Source organism: Grampus griseus, assembly GCF_964374135.1.
Source record: "Grampus griseus genome assembly, chromosome: 13".
Taxonomy (NCBI): Eukaryota; Metazoa; Chordata; class Mammalia; order Artiodactyla; family Delphinidae; genus Grampus; species Grampus griseus.
In genome coordinates, this window is record NC_139007.1 from 35,216,075 (window position 1) to 35,239,535 (window position 23,461).

The 23,461-nt window shown below is 35.2% G+C and overlaps 1 protein-coding gene across 2 annotated transcripts in view; it reads right to left on the minus strand.

The window, feature by feature from the left end:
- Nucleotides 1–3,970: 3,970 nt before the first annotated feature.
- Nucleotides 3,971–23,461, minus strand: part of HACE1 (HECT domain and ankyrin repeat containing E3 ubiquitin protein ligase 1) — a 94,715-nt gene continuing 75,224 nt past the window's right edge. For both annotated transcript variants that reach the window (XM_082668883.1, XM_082668884.1), the window contains 5 exons: nucleotides 19,859–19,990; nucleotides 13,191–13,289; nucleotides 12,841–12,911; nucleotides 5,996–6,109; nucleotides 3,971–5,437 (listed from right to left, as the gene is read on the minus strand). In XM_082668883.1, the coding sequence (XP_082525009.1) occupies nucleotides 5,335–5,437; nucleotides 5,996–6,109; nucleotides 12,841–12,911; nucleotides 13,191–13,289; nucleotides 19,859–19,990 (519 nt within the window). In that variant the 3' untranslated portion in view covers nucleotides 3,971–5,334. The remainder of the gene's footprint in view (nucleotides 5,438–5,995; nucleotides 6,110–12,840; nucleotides 12,912–13,190; nucleotides 13,290–19,858; nucleotides 19,991–23,461) is intronic.

Below are 23,461 nucleotides of genomic sequence, written 5' to 3' on the forward strand. Positions count from 1 at the left end.
AACCTAGTGGACTAAAAATCAGAAAATCTAGGTTCTAAATCCTTCCTTGGTTAAGGAAGTCATCGCCTCTCCGGTCTCAAATTTTCTCATCTTTAAAATGAAAGGACTGATTTTAAATTAATTTGTGCCAATTTGCACCGGACCAATAGACAAGTAACCATAATCCAAGACCTAAGAATTTCACAAAGGACATTCTAACAGAAATCTTGTCCACATTAAAATATCTTAGACCAAACTATAAAATTGGGATTTCTGTTACTATTGTTAACCTTAAAAGTAAGTTTGTTGCCTAACAACTGTGAAATACGTAGGAAACGGGGGAACATATCTCACACAAAAAAACAACTGTGACTATAGATATACATAGATATGCCTAAATTGTGGTGAAAATAACCAAAATTTTAATATTAGCTAAATGCCCACTCATAAAGACAGCTATTACACTTTCTCCAGCTGACAAAAAGGTTGCACTCCAAAAGACTGTAAGTCCATTTGGGGGAAACTTTATAAATGGAGGCTAAGTTTTTAGTTTAATCCATAAGCACGTAAGTGACCCTTGATGTAGATGAACTATGTAACATTAAATGCTTGAGTTCTGGGTCCTGAGACTGGGGCTTGTGTCACATAGAAGATGAGTTTCCTTCCCTATTCTTGGGAGGAAGACTGGAAGTAAGCAATTATTAAAACTAATTTACCTTTGTCACAGCTTTCTACCTCCTTCTAACCCTTTTACATTCTGGGAGGGTACATAGCCCTAATCATGCTGTTGGAACAATCCTATCAGTCCTGCTTAAGCGTTCTATGTTCCAACAGCCCCTTCCTAAGCCTTCAAACAGTAATTCCACAACTATGGAGCAAGTGATGAACATTTCAACAAATAACCCAGAAAATGTTACTACTCTGAGACTATAGTGTTGAAAGAGGCCACCTTTTATAAAAGCAAAAAATATTAGAGGGCTTCCCTGGTGGCGCAGTGGTTGAGAGTCCACCTGCCGATGCAGGGGACACGGGTTCGTGCCCCGGTTCAGGAAGATCCCACATGCCACGGAGCGGCTGGGCCCGTGAGCCATGGCCGCTGAGCCTGCGCGTCCGGAGCCTGTGCTCCGCAACGGGAGAGGCCACAACAGTGAGAGGCCCACATACCGCAAAAAAAAAAAAAAAAAAAAATATATATATATATATATATATATATATAAATCTAAGTGTTAAAAATTTTAGAGCTATGATCAAGTAAATTATGAAACACCTGTATAACAGAATATCATGTCATCCTTTTTTAAAAAGTTTACAAATAAGCTGTTAATAACATATGTTTAACATATAATGCTGAATAAAGAAGATACTAAATGCTATGTCTTTATGAACACAACTATTGAAAAAATGCATTGAGAAAGATTAGAAGGAAATACAATTGTTGGGTAGTGTAATTTATTGCTTTTTTCAAGTCAGTACATGAATCCATGATTTCCAGATTTTCCCATGTTAAATAAGTACCACTTTTTGTTATTTTTAAAAAAGGAAGGTCTTCCCTGGTGGCGCAGTGGTTGAGAGTCTGTCTGCTGATGCAGGGGACACGGGTTCGTGTCCCAGTCCGGGAGGATCCCACATGCCGCGGAGCGGCTGGGCCCGTGAGCCATGGCCGCTGGGCCTGCTCCGCAACGGGAGAGGCCACAACAGTGAGAGGTCCGCGTACCGCAAAAAAAAAAAAAAAAAAGGAAAATTGGGGGGAAGTGTAAATTCAAATAAATAATTAATAGAATTTGAGAGAGCTATAAACAGTGCTAATTATCAGGCAATATGGAAACAGAGCTTTGTGGGCAAAGGAGCATTCCTTTCTTTGACTATGTTACCAAGAGTTTAATTAGGATACTCATTTTAAATTAATCATATTATAAAATAAGTTTTGTGATTATGAAAACATTACTTATCACTATTGCTATTGCATTTTATAGATTCAATAAAACCTATTACTGAGTCTTCTCTTGATTTAGTATTCTGGACATTTTATATATATCATATAGAAAATAACACAGGGTTGTGATTTAGACAAACAGGAAAAAAAGGTTATATAGTGAAAAAGTCTTAATCCCATCTTACGTTTTCCCAGATATTGCAAGTCTCTGGGCCACAAACTTTTCTTGCATATAACCCTATGTATACTGTATTTACACACTAATAACACTTCTATACACCTTATTTCACTTAATGTACCTTAGAAACATTTACGAATCAGTATGTATACATCCACTGCATTCTCTGTACATACTTCCTATTGTATTTACATAACACAATTAGCAACCCCTTAACGATATTTAAATTATTTCTGTTTTTCTCTGTAACAAGTCTTTAGTGAACGTTCTTGTACAAATATGTTATGTATGGGAATAAGTATCTCCACAGATGAATTCTTATAAGTAGAATTGTTGATTCAAAGACTATGGTGTACATTTAAAAAATGTGATCTTGCCAAATCGCCTTCCAAAGAATTTGTATCACTTTACACTCCGGGGGAGCATTTCTAATCAACACAGATTTTTTTTTTAAAGCAAACTCCGATGCTGTCAACAGCCAGGAAAATAAATTAGTGAAGCAGGCTGGGGTAAGAAAATGGCAAACTGGAGAGCATGTTCAGTCATTGCAAGAAGCAGCTTCTACTCAATTCCAGCCTACTAATAATGCCTTCTAGGAATCTCTGCCCAATGTTAAACTGTCAGATTTCTCACAAAAGCCAAAAATCTGGACTTCTGCATGAAATCTCCAGATTTTTAAAATGTTGACAACTCACGAAAAATTTAGAATTGGTGTAACAAACAAAACACATGTGTGAGTGGGACTCATCTGTTAAGCCTCCAACGTGTGACCTATGTTTAAAGCTATCATTGCCCCACCAAAGCCAACAAAGATGTCACCACAACCGGCTGTGTTTAGCATCTTGTTGTAAAACTAGGATTTCAATAGATTACATTACGTTTTTGGATGAATTAGAAGATGGGTTTTATTAACTACGTGGTCACTATCCCCACAAACTATTTGAATAACTTAATCTACTCTTGCCCAGGTGTTTTCGTTAATCAGTTTCCTACAATATGCTCCCTTGCCTTCTAGTTTCATTCCTGTAAAGTGCTGTATTTCTGTTTTCTTCCTTATATGAAACTACCACGTTTTCTTCCTTATATGAAACTACCACAGTTATTTTCCTGTTAGTGTAATCTTCTTTTACCCAAAGGAGAAGAAAATCTCTAATCATTTTTTTATATTTGCCTTCAACATATCCATCTACTTACAGAAGAAATTGTGGGAATAGAATTAAAAAGACTTGCTGCCTCTAGTTTAAATAGGATTTTTAATCCATATAAAATCTTTTTATATTAGCTAAATTCTTATTGTTTAGAAACTAAAGATAATATAAAAGAATAAACCCTAAAATTGCTAGCTCTATATAAAAAAATATTCAAATTCATGGATATAAAACCATGAGATTTTTAATGTTTTATTATCTCCTCTCCATAAATACCTGCAAAAGAACCAATCTGACAAAGCCAATGTATGATTATAAACAGAAATAAATGTTTGTAAATACTAAAATTATAAGCAATGTAATATTAAATAAATCAGTTACCTAGCTGAAGTTAGAAGGCAATAACCTCTTGTACAATTAAATTTCAAAAACCAACATTTTAAAAATTATTAGCTTCATTTGTTGTAAATAATGCATCTGAATCCTAATTTTAGGGCTAATAATAATTTAAAAAGATTTCTGTTTTTAATGTAATCTGTTGAGAGATGTTTTCTTAATATTAAAAAAAAAACCCACAATAACAAAAGAAGACCAAAAAACATGTATTAAAGAAGTTTTATGACTTAGCAAAGCTTTCAACATATATGCCTAAATACATGTATATACAATACATATTTGCCTATATTGACATATATACATTGTCTACATTTGTCAGTGACAAACACAGTGGCTGCTCATATGAGAAAATATGCATATAAGAGTCATTTTACCAATAATGATGCCACTGGATAATCTATTTTTAGTTTCCAAAGGCAAGGTCCTAAACATTACAAATTCCCCTGTTAGTATTTTTAAATGTCTGAGTGTTCCTACTTCCCCTAAAAGGTATGCTGTAACTACTCAACTGTGTCTTTTCCAAGACACCCTAGAGGCTTCCCTGGTGGTGCAGTGGTTGAGAGTCCGCCTGCTGATGCAGGGGACACGGGTTCGTGCCCCAGTCCAGGAAGATCCCACATGCCGCGGAGCGGCTGGGCCCGTGAGCCATAGCCCTGGGCCTGCGCGTCTGGAGCCTGTGCTCCGCAGCGGGAGAGGCCACGGCAATGAGAGGCCATGGCAGTGAGAGGCCCGTGCACCGCCAAAAAAAAAAAAAAAAAAAGACACCCTAAAATTAAACCCACTGCTTTGTATTACATATACATCACTTGAACTCAACATTCTAATAATAAAAAGAAAGTTTACGGAAAAATTAAATTACAAACTTAAACTGTAATCTGCACATCAGATTACGTTTTCAAATGTATCATTAGAGCTCACAGATAAAACAACAGTAACAAAAAGAAACCCAGTAAAATATCGTATTTTAATTTTATCTAAAATATAAATTAAAATAAGGCATAAGAAAAACTTTGAGACAACATATGTATGTGAAAAACTGACCACTGAAAGATGCAAATAATTCATACAATATAGCATAAGCTTTAATATATAAATTAGATGTCACTGCATCAGCTGTTTATTAGTCACATCAGTCTAAACTTTACATATTAAAATACTGAAAGGCTAGAAAACATCACTGCAATATCGATTCAATATGGGAAAATACATATTTGTGGCTTTATACACAATGTAAATTAATCCATTCTATACAACAGTTTTCCAAAATATAAACGGCACTTTACATGCAATAGGACATACCAAGCTGGATGTCCTAATTAATTTACTATATAGAAAAATAAAGGAGACAACACCTTTTTAACAGAACAGTTACATAGCAGACATGGAATGTAGAATAAGATTCTGCCCTAACACACTCTTGGATAATATTAAAGAAATATGAAAAAGGAGTTTCTACTATTTTCAATTAGCATTTTTTAAATGAAGACTACTGTGATTTATATGTTCTAATTGTATCACAAACTGAGAAAACATAAAAGGGAAAAGAGACGGGGAAGAAAGAAAACCTGATCCTTTATGAATTTTAAATATCAGCCCTGCCTGTGGGCTGCATTTAGGCTGCTTTTCTGTTGACGGTTTCCTAAATTACTTCTGCGACTCTGCACTGCACATCAGCAGTCAGATGAATTTTCCAGACTTCATTATGCCATTGTGTAACCATAGCTGCCACAATGTAGTGCCACAAGAAGCCTGTCCTTGAGTATTTCTTTACTTGGGTATTCAGGTAACTTGAGCATGTTGATGCTTTAAAAGAAAAACATACCACTATTAACTAAGAAATCTCTGAAATTTTTTATTGTTTTGTCTAGCAGTGAAAACACTACTCAAAATTAACGTAAAACCACCCTCTTAAATTTGCAATCAAATTGGAAAACCCTGAAGTAGTATTTACAAAGGAAAAAAAAAAAACAAAACCCTGCTGCATTGCAGTTTCCTTTAGCATGCAAATGTAGTAGAAGAAAATAAGTTCCCTTCAGCCTAAAATAAATAAGCAATAGGGCAATTTAGTTTGAAATGATGGTGTAACTCAGTGATACTTATGACAGTGTAACTTTAGTGATACTTGAACTACACATATTCAATTAGAGTACAGGTAGGTAGTTTCCTCAAACATTTTCCCTACCAAAAAAGGGGAAGGCAAGAAACTATGTAGCTACTTATTTATCAGTGATTACAAAATGTTGAATAGAGATCACTGTTGAGATTTTCCTCTCAATGCAGCAATACAGTAGTTGGACCTTTGATCATTCAAAATTAATCAGAACAATTTGCAATGCATCTAAATAAACCAATTTAACATACCATGTGCTTGAAGTCGGTAGAAGATTTAGAGTATATGGCACAGCAGCAATTGTAAAGTTCTGCAATCCACTTCCACCCATGATATTAGCAAATCCACCATGTGGGACCCTGGAACTAAGAGTTCATATCTTAGTAAGTCGTAATCATGCAAGGAAAATCTTGGTAACGGGTATATTTCGAATTAGCAAAATGACTAGTATCTAGTAGATGTTCATTAAATATTTGCTGAATAAATAAATGGCTTACTTGATTAATTCAAGCAACAGAGGCTCTTACATGTTATCCAAATGATTTCCCTGTCTGTGAAAAATATCTAGAGTCAAAGCGTTTTTGTTTTGTATTGTTTTACACGGTGGGAAAACTAGAAAATTCTTTACACTTCTCTTTCCAGAGATTTACACATTGGTTGTATTCTTTTCAAATGTCCCCTAACATAGTGAGACCACAGGAAGGTGAACAAACTCAGAAGTCTCACAGTTCCTAATTTCCAAACTTAAACTACAAAACTGCAGTCATCAAAACTGTGGCACTGGCATAAAGACAGATACATAGACCAATGGAATAGAGAACCTCAAAATAAACCCTTAAATATATGGCCAAATGGTTTTTGACAAGAGTGCTAAGAATCTCCAATGGAAAAAGGACAGTCTTTTCAACAAACTGTGTTGAGAAAACTGGATATCCACTACAAAAAAATGAAGCTGGACCCTCACCTAATGCCATATACAAAAAGTTAACTCAAAATGAATCAAAGGCCTAAATGAAGAGCTAAAACTATAAAATTCTTAGAAGAAAATACAGGGGAAAAACTTCATGACACTGGATTTGGTAATGATTTCTTGGATATGACACCAAAGGGACAGGCAACAAAAGAAAAATGAATTAGACATCATCAAAATTAAAAACTTGTGTGCCAAAGGACACCATGAACTGAGTGAAAATGTGAGCCACAGGAGAAAATATTTTGAAATCATAAATATGACAAGGAATTAATATCAAGAAAATATATAGATCTCCTACAACTTAACAACAACAAAAAATAGGGACAATTTTTAAAATTTAAAAAATAGGGACAGGACTCAAATAGACATTTCTCCAAAGAAGATACACAGATGGCTTATAAGCATTCGAAAAGATGCTCAATCAACATCACTTGTCATTAGGGAAATGCAAATCAAAAGCTCATTGAGATAACCACCTCATAGGCATTAAGATAACTATTAAAAAAAAAAGATCACTAGAAAATAACAAGTATTGGAAAGGACATGCAGAAATTGAAACCCTTATGCAATTGCTGGTGGAAATGTAAAATTGTGCAGCCACTGTGGAAAACATTATCACAGTTTCTCAAAAAACTAACCATAGAATTACAGTAAATATCCAAAAGAATAGAAAGTAGAGACTCAAACAGATATTTGTACATCCATGTTCATAGCAGCATTACTCACAATAGCCAAATAGTGGACTCAACCCAAATAACTGTCCATGGATGAAAGAATAAGAAAACTGTGGTAAACACATACAATGGAATACTATTCAGCCTTTAAAAGGACATATGCTACAATATGGATGAATCTCGAGGACATTATGCTAGGTGAAATAAGCCAGTCACAAAAAGGCAAATAATGTATGATTCCACTTACATAAGGGACCTAAAGTAATCAAATTCATAGAGGGACTTCCCTGGTGGCGAGGTGGTTAAGAATCCACCTGCCAATGCAGGGGACCTGGGTTCGAGCCCTGGTCTGGGAGGATCCCACATGCCGTGGAGCAACTAAGCCCGTGAGCCACAACTACTGAGACTACTGAGCCTGTGTTCTAGAGCCCGCGAGCCACAACTACTGGGCCCACGTGCCACAACTACTGAAGCCCGTGAGCCTAAGACCCGTGTGCCTAGAGCGCGTGCTCCACAGCAAGAGAAGCCACCACAATGAGAAGCACGTGCACCACAACGAAGAGTAGCCCCCGCTCAATGCCAACTAGAGAAAGCCCATGAGCAGCAACGAAGACCCAACACAGCCAAAAATAAATAAATAAATCTAATTAAAAAATTATAAAATTCATAGAGACAGAAAGTAGAACGGTGGTTGCCAGAGGCTGAGGGTAGGGGAAATGGAAAGTTAGTGTTTAATAGGTACAATTTCAACTGAGAAAGATAAAAAGCTCAGGAGATGAATGGTGGTGATGGCTGCACAAATATGTGATGTACACAGAACTGTACACTTAAAAATGATTAAAGTGTTTAATATTAAGTATGTTTTACCACACACACTAAAAAAACCTGTCGAATAATGCACCAGGATTTTCTGTCTGAAATCACAGATGATATGTTTACATTCACAGGGGAAAAAAAAACAATCCAATATAAACAGATCTCTTCCCAGCATTTTTCTTTTCTAGCTGGGAAGTAGTTTGGTTGCTATTAAACACTTTATTGATGAAATGCCTAAGCTTACTTTAGAAATCCAAGTGAATGTTAAAAGGATGCCTGCATCAAAAAAAAAAAAAAAAAAGGATGCCTGCATCTTGCTAACAAAACACTAACACATGAGCAATTCCTACTTAGGGAAAGAGAATATCTAAAGACCTGAATATGTCTATAAACTGAAACATTACTTTCTGCATATTTCCCTTTGCCTAAAAAATTAACAAAGGTGACCAAAAATGAAAAGGAATAAAAGGCAAGCTGTTTTCAATTTCCTACAGAGGCAAACTTTAAAAACAAGTATTCCACTTCACCAGGACAAGGTGAGAAGAGAGCCTTGACACTGATTCTTACACAAATTATATCACAGTATTTCAATAACAGAATGATCAATCTAATGTCTTTCATATAAATAAATTTTGAAAAATAAGCTTAAAAAAATCAGATGATCCCCCAATTTTCATATCTAAATTGAAATTATTCTGTAAACTGATATTCACAAACAATCTCTGAAACCTTACTCCTCTTCCTCTAAACTACAATGACTGGGGCCCACACTTGAATAACCAGTGGATCTTAGCTAAGATTATGGCTCATCAAGCTTAAGCATGTATGAGAAAAATAACTGGTCTTTGGTTGAGTATTATGACACCTGACATATACAATGTAAAATTACAGTTAATAAAAATGAAATATTTCTATTTTATACACAAATCATCAAGTCTGACTTTCATTATTCTTAAGAGATAATGAAACAAGAGTAAGACATTTAAGACAGCCTTGTAGATAAATAAAATATTGTCACCACCATAAAAATATTTTAAAGTTACTGTTGATACAGATTCTTGCTTCTACAACTGGAACACATTTGACTCTTTAGTAAGATTCTTTTAAATTATACTAGGGACACAGAGAAAGACATTTTACAATCTAAATATAAATGATAGAATTTTCCAAAAAGTGGAAAAAAAAAATCACACACACACACTCTAGGTCTAGAATGGCAAATGCAATACCTATTGATAACTGGGTCTAGTGTAAAAGGAAAGTTAAGGTTTAAAAGAACTTAAGGGCTTCCCTGGTGGCGCAGTGGTTGAGAGTCTGCCTGCCGATGCAGGGGACACGGGTTCGTGCCCCGGTCCGGGAGGATCCCACATGCCGCGGAGCGGCTGGGCCCGTGAGCCATGGCCGCTGGGCCTGCGCATCCGGAGCCTGTGCTCCGCAACGGGAGAGGCCACAGCGGTGAGAGGCCCGCCTACCACAAAAAAAAAAACCAACAATAAAAGAACTTAAGACTTAGTTTTCAAAACAAGGACTCCATGTAGACTAAGTGCTGAAAAGTGGATTCTTCAACCTGAAGGTAAAGCTTAGCTCCATGTAGTTTCCCCTCAGCTTCCTTGGCTTCTACTTTTTTTTTTTTAACCTCTTTATAATTGCTTTACAATTGTGTGTTACTTTCTGCTTTATAACAAAGTGAATCAGCTATACATACATATATATCCCCATATCTCCTCCCTCTTGGCTTCTACTCCTTACCCACATTCTTCATCTCAGTTTAAATGGATTCGCAGCTACACTTCTCGACCAATTAAATAGTAAACAGTACAGATCTTTTCAGCACTGCTAACTATGACTGTACTATTGACACGGGAGACGTACAGTGTATTACTAATCAAAGTGTTTTTTATTCTACAAGAGCAGCAATCTAACAGACATTTTTAGTACTAAAGAACTTGAATAATTGTTTCCTACATCTTAAAGACTCATACCAACTGAATCATGAAGGAAAATATAATAATTTATTAAATGGTGTTTAAATATAAACTGCTTAGAAAAATAATCAAAGAGCCCTGCCTTATAACATAAACCAAAATAAAGTCCAGATGGCTTAAAAATTGGTATGTAAAAACAGAAACTACAAAAAAGTTACAGAAAAAAAGGTAGATAAACATATATATACAAAATCTTGGGTGTACGGAAGAATTTATTTTAAAAACATAAGGAAAGTACTGATAATAAACTTGCAACCTAATTTAGCACTTTCATTATATAATTTTTATAAATTAAATTTATAATCTAAATTACAGGGAAATCTGTATGTTTAACTTAATATAATTAAAAGGCAAATGATAAACTGGGAAAGATATTTGCCGAGTTAATGTCCCTATATATAAAGAACATTTAAAACCAAATTTTTGAAAATGATGGTAGAATAATGTGCAAAAAATAAAGGAAATCCACACCACACCATACATATATGAAACTATGAAAATAAAAATGATTACATCCTGTATTGATAGAATAAAAGAAATAGGCTGAGGTGAATACTGATATTTTTCTGAAGGTTAAATGAACAATGTCTCAAGGTTATAAAAATTTATATACTTTTGTATCTAAAAATTTCCCTTCTAAGAATTTATCCTATATTTTTATCCTATATATCCTATATATCACATTTATCCTATATTTATAAATAATCAAACTGGGCTGCAAGTGTATAAAGCACAAGATTTCCTTATTCAGCATTATTCACAAACAGGAAAATGTAGCAATAAAGGACTATATCAATTAAGGGAGGTCCATAGACTGAAGAATAGACAGCCATTTAAAAAACTAGATCTATAAATGAAACAATGTTTAATGATATATTGCTAAATTCAAAAGTTATAAAATAGGAACAATGTTTTTCAAAAATAGAAATTTATATATGTGAGAAAAATTCTAGAAAAATAACCAAAATGTTAAGTGATTATATTCAGAGACTGATATTAAAGGTGATTTTTTAAAAATTTGAATTGTCAGGCTTCCCTGGTGGCGCAGTGGTTGGGAGTCCGCCTGCCGATGCAGGGGACATGGGTTCATGCCCCCTGCATCGGCAGGCGGACTCTCAACCACTGTGCCACCAGGGTAGCCCTTAACGCTTTTTATTAAATTACTCAAATCTCTAGGTATTTCTGGCACTAAGTAGCCAAAAAAAAAAAAAAAAAAAACTGACAAGATTTTCTTTCATAACTTTAGTCTATAATCTGTGAATAATTCATGTTTTATTCTTTGAAATTAGGTACATAGTGTATATTATATATTGTATAGGTATATAGTGTATATTTTTCTAATTATATACCTAAAAAACTAAGAAAATACAGCAAAATATTAATAGTGTTATCTCTAAATAGTAATTAATTAATGGGATTTTCATTTTCTTGTATCTATAGTCTCCATTTTCAAAATTTTCTATAATGGTTATGAACTACTTTAAAAATAAAACAGTTGACTTTAAATTACATATATATAAGACAGATATATATTCACACTATGTTTTTAAAACAGGTAGGAAAAAGATACATCAAATTATTTACAGTGCTTATTGCTGGCAGGTGATAGTTTTTCTATTTCTTCTAATTTTCTGTGTTCCAACTTTCTTAGAAGAACCATGTACATTTATAATGGAATGACTAAACTATATTTTCATAAATAGAAGGACACAGATGAAATTCTAACTTATCAAGAATGAAAATCAGGAATTCCCTGGTGGCGAGGTGGTTAAGAATCCACCTGCCAATGCAGGGTACACGGGTTCGAGCCCTGGTCTGGGAAGATCCCACATGCCTCGGAGCAACTAGGCCCGTGCGCCACATCTACTTAGCCTGCGCTCTAGAGCCCGCGAGCCGCAACTACTGAGCCCACATGCCTAGAGCCTGTGGTCCGCAATAAGAGAAGCCACCGCAATGAGAAGCCCGTGCACCACAACAAAGAGTAGCCCCCGCTCACCGCAACTAGAGAAAGCCCATGCGCAGCAATGAAGACCCAATGCAGCCAAAAATGAATAAATAAAAAATAAATTAATTTTTTTTTAAAAAGAATGAAAATCAGACCTTTTCTTTTACATCTTTCAGAACTGTAAGTTAGAAGAGGTTTAAATCATCTAGTTTTCTAATATCTATGATATTTAATTGGTTCCAAAAGTAGACTTTCCAAAGTGTGGTATCACAAATTATTTTTCAGGCCACAAATCTTAAGACTTTAAAGTTTGATAAGAATTGGAGAAAAACTGCTGTGTATGGGTATTATTATGTATTGTGTGCACGTGTGTGTGTGTGTTGTCCCAGCAACAAATGTTGGCTACTATCATTGACTTACCTGCAGAATGAAAAGACTACCAGGTTATAAAATATAATATACATGCTGATAGTCCTGATTGGAACAGTTTATCTTTTATACCTTAAATAAACATTTATTGAGCACTACTATATGTTTTAACTTTAATGCCTAAATAAACCTTTGTTTAATATCTAAAAAAATGGAAAAGGAGGTAAGAAATTGACAATTCAGAGTAATAATTCATTTTGAGTTGTCTATGTCTAAGCCATTAGAAATGGAATCTATTAAATTCTTTCCACATTATCATAAAAACACTTCTTACCTGCCAGTAACAAACTGCAACAGAAGAACTCTCTCCTCTGGAGTAATATCTTCCACAACTTCCCAGAACCACTTAAAAACAACAATAAAAAACTTAGCTCATATTTCAGAGCAACTGCAGGCTTCTTAGTACCAGAGAAATATGCAATATTCATAAAGCATATTTTATTCCATGAAACTCATTTATCAAAAAAGATTTCATACAAAGCGCTCATATGTAATTCCCATGAGAAGATTTAGGGGAAAACTTTACTTTGTTAATTAATGTAGGTTTTCATCCAATAGTGCTGAAAAGCTTACAAGATTAAATAGCAAAACTTAACTTCATTCTAAGCTCTGGAGAGACTTTACCTGAATAACTGGATCTTCTCTTTCATAGCCACTTGTGTATTCAGTATTTTTTATCCAATCACTCACATCAATTTCTGGCATGCCAGAAAGCAGTAGCTCCTTTGGGGAAGAAGCAAAATATTTCATTAGTCTTCTCTGGGGGAAAAAAGTGATTACATTTAAATAGTAAATTTGCCTTAATTAGAAACTTTTACATTTAATCCCATGTAAAACTGATTTATTTTTGTAACAGTGTCTGCAAGTCATCAATAACAAGTACTACCTGAGAGAGAACCCTTGATACTAATAATCTCAAATATTGTGAGATGTGGAGATGTCTCTACACTGATACAATTTAATTAAAACATGAGATAGGGCTTCCTTGGTGGCGCAGTGGTTGAGAGTCCACCTGCCGATGCAGGGGACATGGGTTCGTGCCCCGGTCCGGGAGAATCCCACATGCCGCGGAGTGGCTGGGCCCGTGAGCCATGGCCGCTGAGCCTGCGCGTCCGGAGCCTGTGCTCCGCAGCGGGAGAGGCCACAGCAGTGAGAGGCCCGCGTACCACAAAAAAAAAAAAAAAAAAAACCATGAGATAACAGTTTACCTTTATATAGAAACACACATGCCACAACAGTTTATATGTGCAATAATTTTGTGAACATTTTTATCTTTGATTTATATATATTTTATGAATTTGTTAAATTCTATAAAAATACTATACTCTCAGTATGAAAGTGAAAACAAAGACCTAAATAAATCTGGGTTAAGCAAAGGAAAAGATCAAGAAACCCTAATCACTAGGAAAAAAAGGAGTTATTATAATAAAAATAGTTATTATTTTTAAAAAACAAAAACACATTTAGGCCTTTGAAGAACTCTATTCTGGAATAATTCCAATCCAACTTTCAAGTCAAATTTCTCCAAGGTGAAAAAAAAATGCAATTTTCCTACTAATGACTTTTGGTATCCTTCTTTTTTCCAGGAAGATCATCAAACAAACAAAATATCAATCCAATAACTAAGAATGAATTAATAATGGCAAAAGTATTTACCATCATGATCCCCAAGAGAAAAGAGAACATGAAAAAGGCTTATCCAAATCTCTGAATCAGCCCGTATTACACAGGTGGATGTGTTTACACAGTAAAGTGAGGTAATAACTAGCCTAAGCTTAACACCGACAAGCCAGAATAGCAGAGTTTGTTATTGCAGAGATAGATACCATGTGGTTCAAAATCACTTCTCCTACAGCAATTCCTCATAATATATACCTGCCTAGTATAGAGTATGCTCCTAGTATAGAGTATGAAGGCCAATGTAAGGTGGTGTCTCAGAACTCTTGGGTGTTTCTGGGATCTATTTAAGGAGTCTGCAAGGTTCTCCCTTTTCCAACGTATCTGAGGCTGGATTTTCTCCATTTAGTTCAACCAAGCAACATATCACAACAGATTATAAGCAGAAGCAGATATGAGAACCCAGTTTCTCCTATTAAGCCAGATATTAAAGACACTTGCAAAGATATAAAACAATGCCACTTCTCCCACTATTTTTGTTTTATTCTGGAAAATGCAGTTTTAATTTCTTAAATGTTTTATTTATGTTAATATGTAATGAATTGTTATTTTTATGTGAATTAATAAAAAATTTTACATTTCTGTTTGAATTTCAAATACAGTTAAGTATCAATTACTATAAACCACATAAACAAACTCTTTTCTTTTAAGGGGTCCTGAGACCAAAAAGTTTGAGAACTGCCTGTCTAGGGTGTGTTTTAGTCCTCCTTGCCATAGTATTATAAAATACTTTAACTAGACGAAAGCATTCTGGTAGGGTGCATTTTATCACCCCCAAATACATTTTCCATCTTCCTTTGCACATTCTATGCCCCAAGAGGCACAGACTGGCTCTCTTGCCTGTTGGTTTCAGGTTGGGCTCCATCACTGGGCAACAGGCAGGCGTCTGCAGGTAAGGGCATTTTCTGCTCCCTCCCTGCTTCAGTACATCTTTGCAGTAGCTATGTCTCCTCAACTAGAGCTGCCACCTGGTGGCCCCCGGTGGTTCAGGCTCTCACCGGGCTCCTCACAGTACTTCCTCCACTTGTCTTCAATTCTAGGGGTGATAAGGCTTTTCCACTGTTGCTATTCTCTGGATGCCTCAACCATACCTTTTCTTAACCTTTTCTGGATGCCTCAACCATACCTCTTCTTAACCTGCCCATGCCTCTTTAAGTTCCTCCATTAAAGTTTCTTTATTTGAACCATCTGGGGAAATTCTGCTCCCTGGCAGTACCCTGACACAGATCTGCCAAAAGGAATATGGATGATTGTTACATGTTTCTTGTACCCATGAGTTTAATCCTCTTCCCTTCTAGGCTGAAGATAAGCTTTTAATAATATTAAGTATGCTTTCATTGTTAATAACTGTGAATAAAAATGAGTGAGAGGATATTCTCTCAAGAAATTTGAAGCATTTCATGAACATCATATGTTATGACTTTGTGAAGAGGACAAAAGATCTTTATTATCCCATTTAACACCTGGGCAAAAAAAGTTATTAAACTGACTGAAAACAGACAAAATGGGAAGTCCACAATACAAAGTACATATGCATATAACAAAAAGATTTTAAATCCCAATCAATAATTTATTATTTTTTTAATATATATATTTTAAAGTTATATACTTTATTTTTGGCTGTGTTGGGTCTTTGTTGCTACGTGTGAGCTTTTCTCGTTGCGGCGAGTGGGGGCTATTCTTCATTGCAGTGCGCGGGCTTCTCATTGCGGTGGCTTCTCTTGTCGCGGAACACGGGCTCCGGGCGCGCGGGCTTCAGTAGTTGTGGCTCGCGGGCTTAGCTGCTCCGCAGCATGTGGGATTTTCCCAGACTAGGGCTCGAACCCATGTCCCCTGTATTGGCAGGCAGACTTTTAACTACTGTGCCACCAGGGAAGCCCCTATTTACTTTAAGATTTTTTTGATGTGGACCATTTTTAAAGTCTTTGTTCAATCTGTTACAATACTGCTTCTGTTTATGTTTTGGTTTTTTGGCCCTGAGGCATGTGGGATCTTAGCTGCACCCCCTGCATTGGAAAGCAAAATCTTAACCACTGGACCACCAGGAGAGTGACAAAATATCTGAATTGGTCTGTTGGAATTAATTAGGTACAACATATATAACCCATAAACTAATAGTCAGGAACTGAGTCATGCAGGTGTTCACAGCTCTTAGCTTACCTAGAGTTTACATGACTCAGTGTTTTAATATCCTGGTACCACCATGGATAAACTCATAAGCAGCACAGTATGGCAGGACAGTCCCTCAGACATTTGAGGAACCCCTCAACTGTAATAATGTTATAGATACAGTAATCACAAAATGTTGTCACCATTTTTGAACCTGATAATCACCTCTTGACTTGAGACTGCGTTCTGTCCACAAATGGATGAATACACATCCAGTTAAGGACACTGATGCTACTGGATACCTTCTTTTCACTAAAACTCTAGAATCTAACCAGTATCCTTTAACTCTGATTAACATCTAGCTTAGATGTTTGCACAAACTTATTTAAAAAAATAAGTTTTCTATCCCAGTGTAGCAGAGCCCTTTCCTACGAAAGACACAAAGTCACACCAAAGGTTCTAAAACCAAGTCCTACTTATATAGTTCACGCCACTGAGAGGCAATACTGATGAAGAGAGACTGGGCTGTGGTCAGAGACCATGGGTTCACAGTCTGGCTGTAACACATACTCTGTGAACATGAGCAAGTCCCATACCTTCTTTGGCCTAGTTTTCCTCATCTGTAAAATGGGAATAATAAGTTACCTCAGGGGTCTGATGTGAAGGTTTTAAAAGTTAATACACATGAAGTACCTGGCAAATACTAAGTGTTTAATAATAATAATTATCATCACTGCATAAGTAAGCATCATGCCAACAACACTGCTCTTCCAAAACAATCCCACCATCTGAATCAGCTCAACTTAGTAAAGCCAGAGTAGAAGACAGACTAGGAATCCTGACCTAACTTCTAATATAAGAACCACAATTAAAAACTTACCAGTAGCAAACCTAAATGTAAAAGACAAAGGAATAAAGTTTTCAGAAGAAAATACAGGAAAACACTTTCATGACCTTGGAATAAGAAACAGTTTCTTAAACAGGACACAAAAAGCTCCATTCATTTAAAAAAAAAGGGAAGAGAAAAAACAAGTGATAAACTGAACTGCGTTAAAACTAAAAACTTTTATTAGTTAAAAGACACCAGAGTAGAAGATCTTCATAACACATATATCTAACAAAGACTCCTATAAAGAATATATAAAGATTCCTACAAATCAGTGTTTAAAAAAACACAAAAAACAGAAAACACAACAGAAAAATGGACAAATTACTTGAACACTTCAAAAACAGAGTACACAAATGGCCAATAAAAACACACTCAATACCAGGGAAATACAAATTAAAATCACCAGGAAATACCACTACTATTCCACCTGAATGGTAAAAATAAAAAAGAAAAACATCAAATGCTGTTTAGGATGCAGAATACCCAGAACTCTCATAACCTGTTGGTGGGAGTGTAAACTGACATACTACTCTGGAAAACTACTTGCTAGTATCTACCCTAATGGAATAAATGCACCCCCTAAATCCCAGCAATTCCACTGCAAGATATATAATCTACACAATAGCCTGAAACTGAAAACTACCCACCAAATGTCCATCAAGAGTAGAAAAGACCAAAAAAAAAAGTATATTAACACAATGAAGTACTACAGAGCAATGAAAATGAACACATTACAACTGCTTGCAATAATACACATGATTCTCACAAACAAAAAGCTGTGCTAAAGAAGTCAGATATATTCTAGGTGATTATTCCATTTACATTAAGCTCGAAAACAGGTAACCTAGTCTATATTATTAGAAGCCAGGAGAGTGGATACCCATGAGGGGTCAGAGTGACTGGAAGAGGACATGAGAGGGATCTGGGGTGTTAGGATTTCTCAGTTTCTTGATCTGGGTGCTGTTTCATGGGTGTATACAGTTTGTGAAAATTCATCAAGCTATACATTTATGATGCATGTACTTTTCTCATGTATATTGTAGTTCAATAAAAAGTTTCATTAAACTCAGTATCAGTAAATTATGAGGCAAAGTTTTTCTCAGTTATTTGTGTTGTTGCTATTTGTTTTTTATACATAGGTCCAGAAAATAATGTAATTTTCTGCTTAACAATTCATAAGTACGCCTCCATTTTTAAATACTAAAAATAGTAACTTTTATGGTTATACAAAAACTAGACAAGTCTATGCTAAATAAAACCATTCATCTTAACCGTAAAAACACAACAAAAAAACCTCAAAACTAACATTTAGTGAAACTAAGTCACCATGGACTTCAACATTATTTAGCAAATTTTGTCCACTACTATACTAAGACATACTATAAGTGATAAATTGAAAATACTGGTATATGTAAAATTAACCGGTACACACCAATGTACTTATTCATATATTAAAATGAAAGGCATAGGGTGAAACTAACTTTATGAGACAGAATAAAAGCCAAAGGACACTTTTCCACTGATCTAAAATTTATTATTCCAAATTATAAAATTTTTTTATTCCAAATCTAAAATTTATTATTCCAAACTAAGAAAGCAGCTGTACTCTATTTAAAATATTGTGTGGTTTTATTAAGGAGTTAGACAACTCAAAGAGCTTACAAATAATTTATTACCAAAAATAAAAGAGAAAAAAGGAAATGGGGGAAAATGCAGACATAATTCATATAAAATCAGAAATCCTGTTAGATCACAGTAAAGGGCAAGCAAATTAAAGAAGCAAAACAAAACATTCATTAAAGACTAGGGGCCAGCAAAGACAGTGGACTCCATACATGGTTAAAATGGAAAATTATAAAATTATATACATGATGAAACAAGAAGCTGGAGAAGATAACAGAAATACAAGAAAATCCCTCAGTCAATTTTTATTTTTGGAAAAAATAAAAGGTACAAGAAGTTACTATCAGTATCCTTTACCTCATACAGCCAAACAAAAAATTTAGAAATAATGTGAATATTGCTTTTGGGAAGATTGGCCTTCAACATCTCCCATGTAGAACACTTTGGAAATACATTACATTTTTCTTTATCACCAGCTCACTCCATTCCACATTAAGAAATTGCTAATCTGGTTATTAACCTTAAGAGAAGCACAATCACAAATCTTATACCTCCCTAAAAATCAACATTAAACCATAATGTCTTCTACATTATTCCATTCATCATTGTGCTCCAAAATTATTTCTAAACTACATCAATTGGAGTTTTGTGTTGTGTTGCATAACAACAAAAGAACTGATGTTTGGGACTTCCCTGGTAGTGCAATGGTTAAGAATCCGCCTGCCAATGCAGGGGACACGGGTTCAAGCCCTGGTCCAGGAAGATCCCACATGCCGCGGAGCAATTAAGCCCATGTGCCACAACTACTGAAGCCTGCGCGCCTAGAGTCCACACTCTGTAACAAGAGAAGCCACCACAATAAGAAGCCCGAGCACCACAACAAAGAGTAGCCCCCACTCGCCGCAACTAGAGAAAGCCCGCGCGCAAAAACGGAGACCCAACACAGCCAAAAATAAATAATAATTTTAAAAAAAGAAGTGATGTTTTTCCTTACCAATTCATATTCATCAAAAAGTTGTATGAGGGAAGGTGGAATGAACATATGAAAGCCCTGTAAAAAAGCATTAATCTGAGGCTGAATGGCTCTTGTCATTCGAAGTTCAGTGACAAGCTGGACATACTCCGCCTATTAAAAAAAAAAAAGTTTCTGTGATGATTTCTTTTTAATTTCACGTACTTAAGACACTATTGATATAATCATTTCTCATTTAAGAGGTAAAGGTTTAGAATTAATTTGGCAGAAATATTCATACACCTCAGCAAACCAGTAATCTACCATTCACTAACCTGTTTAGGCCAAAATCCTAAGAATCAATCACCCAGATTTCTCTCACACCCTCTATCAGCAAGTGCTATCAGATCTACCTGAAAAAACATTCTCAATCAGACCTTGTCTCACGACCTCCACTTTTAGCACCTTGGTCCAAGTCGTCATCATCTCTCACCCGGATTACTGCAACATCTGGTATCACTGCTGCCTCTGTTTGCCTCTGTTACTGCTTCTTCACCACACCAGAGTGACTTTTTAAAATTACGTATAGATTTTTTATATATAACTCAGATCACATACCCTCCTTCTCAAAACCCTACAATGACTTCCTATGACACTTGGATTGAAGTCCAAACTGCTTTCCTAGTCCATAAGGCCCTAAATGACCCAGCCTCTGCCTTGCTCTCATCTCATTTCCTTCCACTTTCCCCTTTGCTCCCTCACTCTATCCCCCAAACACAAGCTTGCTCAGGCCTCCTTGTCTGTATACTTCCTGGTTTCTCTGACTGAAATCTCTTACTAGACTGTAATCTCTCTGTAAGCAGGGGCTCTGTTTTGTTTACCAGTATATATCCTCAGCTCTTAAAAAAGAGGCTGTCACTTTGTAAGTGTTCAACAAATAATGTGATGAATGCATACATTCTACAAATTCATTTAAAACACACTTAGAACCTGATAAAAAGACTCATTTAAGTGTAGCCTATTTGATTCTGAGTTAAGGTAACCTATTTTCACACATTTTCTTTTAAAATACACATCACCATCATCTAGAACAGTGTCTCTTAAAATTTAACTAAAAAAATGTATTTTGGCTCAAACAAAATGAATTATCATCACTCTCTGTACATAAACCCTACCATTGTCATTATTCATATATTTTAAATTACAACTAAGTGAAACTTTTAGAGTTAAAAGCAATATGCTGTATATGGTTCTCACCTCCCAGGAATGAATGCTCTAAACACAGAGGGAGAAAACCTATTTTAGGCCCCTTCCTTTAATATATTTTTTTTTTGGCACTAATCTGATGCTCTGTTCCCCCTGCCAAAAAAACGTCAGGCACTGAGCCAGCAAGTTATACATGATTCCGGCTATGAATTCTCCATACATCTCAGACCTACAGAATTGTCACAATGGATTACTCACAGCTCTCCCCAAACCCTGCACGGCTCCTTCTGCAATCTGGCACGGGGAAAGCTACTGTCTCTGCTATTCAATCTACTCCCACCCCAAATCCCACTCCCAACCGCCCAAAGGTTTTTCTCCATTGTATAGGAATTAATCAGTTTCTACAAGTTACATCCAGGTAGTTACTAGAGAGAGGGAAATAGAAATGTGTGCCAAACAATCAAACAGAAACACAAACTAAATTTTCAGGATCCAATCTAAAAAAATAATATATATAACACACTTCCAAGTAATAACCAGCAATGATTTCAGCATTAGCACGTGATTATCTTTTAACTGATGTCTGTTCTAACTAAACTGCTTAATGAACATACTAAAATTTTTCTCCTCCATTCATTCATTAATAATTATATATTTCTCTCAAGATGTTTTGCTTTTATAATCTTAAGGTTGTATTCACTAATAATTATTCAAGACCTCAAATTATGAAGCATGAACTGCTCAAGTACACTTTATTTTAATTTGCCATTGTATTCCATATTTATCAGAATAGTACACACTCTTTTCTATCAATTAATTCCTATTATTTCCTCATACATTCCATTTTTAAAAATTAATTTCACAAATATACTAATGTCCCCTCTAATATTATTTCCCACATTTATTTTTGTAGCTCTGGCCCACAGTTATTAGATATCAATTTGTGAAAAATCAGCTCCTCCAGATACTAGTCTCCACATTAAGTTAATTTAAATACGGACAAATCTTGGTCTAATTATTTCTCAGTAAAATAAAATCCAAGCCATCACAAAGTCTCCTGAGTTGTTTAGTAAAGTAAGAGTTTTCCAGGTAGTTGAAAGACAACTGTGTTTGAGAGAAAAAATCTGAATCCAGCTGCTTCTAAAATGTTTCCCTGCCTCCTTAAAGAGCACATCCTCAGAGAGAGTAACACACATTAACGTGTTCTTGATGACACAATTATTACTATGAACATCCACTATTATCATACACTAACATTCTGACGGTTCATACTGTACAGAAATACACTGGTTGCATTCCCACCACCTACGAAGGCATCGAAGTGACTCATCCACACACTTCATGCCCTTGAGTAACTACATCAAATACCTTAAATGCTCTAAGGAAACAGTCAACATGTAGATGACAATCAGTCCACAAAACACTGGCATAAAGAGTTGTTCAAATAAACATTAAATATAAAGGAAACCTAAAATCCCACTTCATTCTAAGGTATTTAAAGAGATGATATAACTTGGGTGTGGGGGGTATTTTTATCCCCAACAGATGTATACGTGCTCCCACCTGAGTTGTACTGTTAATTCTTTGAGGGCATAAGATAATACCAGATGCCACAGAAGTAAATTGGAGAATTAACTATACTAAAGAATCTGAGTTAGTACCTGTTCTGGTGAAATAGTTATGTTTATAGAAAGCTTTCAACTTACAAAGCCTCAGCATAGAGATAACAAAATTAAAAAGAGCCTTAGCAACTTTTTCCTAGCTCAACCTCTGAGCCTCATAACTGATATAAGATAGGTAAGCAAAGAATAAGTGCCAAGGGAAAAATAAAAACACTAAGATTGAGATTCAACTTTCAGATATTACGTTCCAGTTAAATTGCATGTCTAGTTACAGAAACATTTTGTTTTAATTATCTCCTAGTCTTCTGAATGTGTGCAATGAATAATATCACCCCTTGGAAATCTTCCTTAAAATTTTAACTTCTTTTCAGGCTTTGAATCTAAATTATATCTTCTTATGAGGAGTGGTGGTAACATTGAAAATTGACACCTTTTTTTTGAAGCTATTTTTCTTCTTGAAAATTTTTTTCACGATTTTTGAAAGAGATATATATGTATCATGTTTACTTAACTAATAGTTAACTTTTAATAGTGAAAGCAAAATGTTCTTATCCCAAGTAAGCTGATAAACTTGGACATACTTGTAAAACTGTTTGAAATAGTTAGTTTTACTTTTAAATTAATAGTTTAAAATGGCATTATGACTGGCATAATTCAATTCACCATTTGAATATAAATGCTTTAGTAATAAAAGCTTCTTTCCTGGGCTTATCCACTTGATTATTATTGCTCTGGTATGTAAGAGTTTTCACTGAAAATTTCTCCACTGAAAACTCAAAGGATACCAGATTTCTTCTGCAGGAATAAGCAGATATAA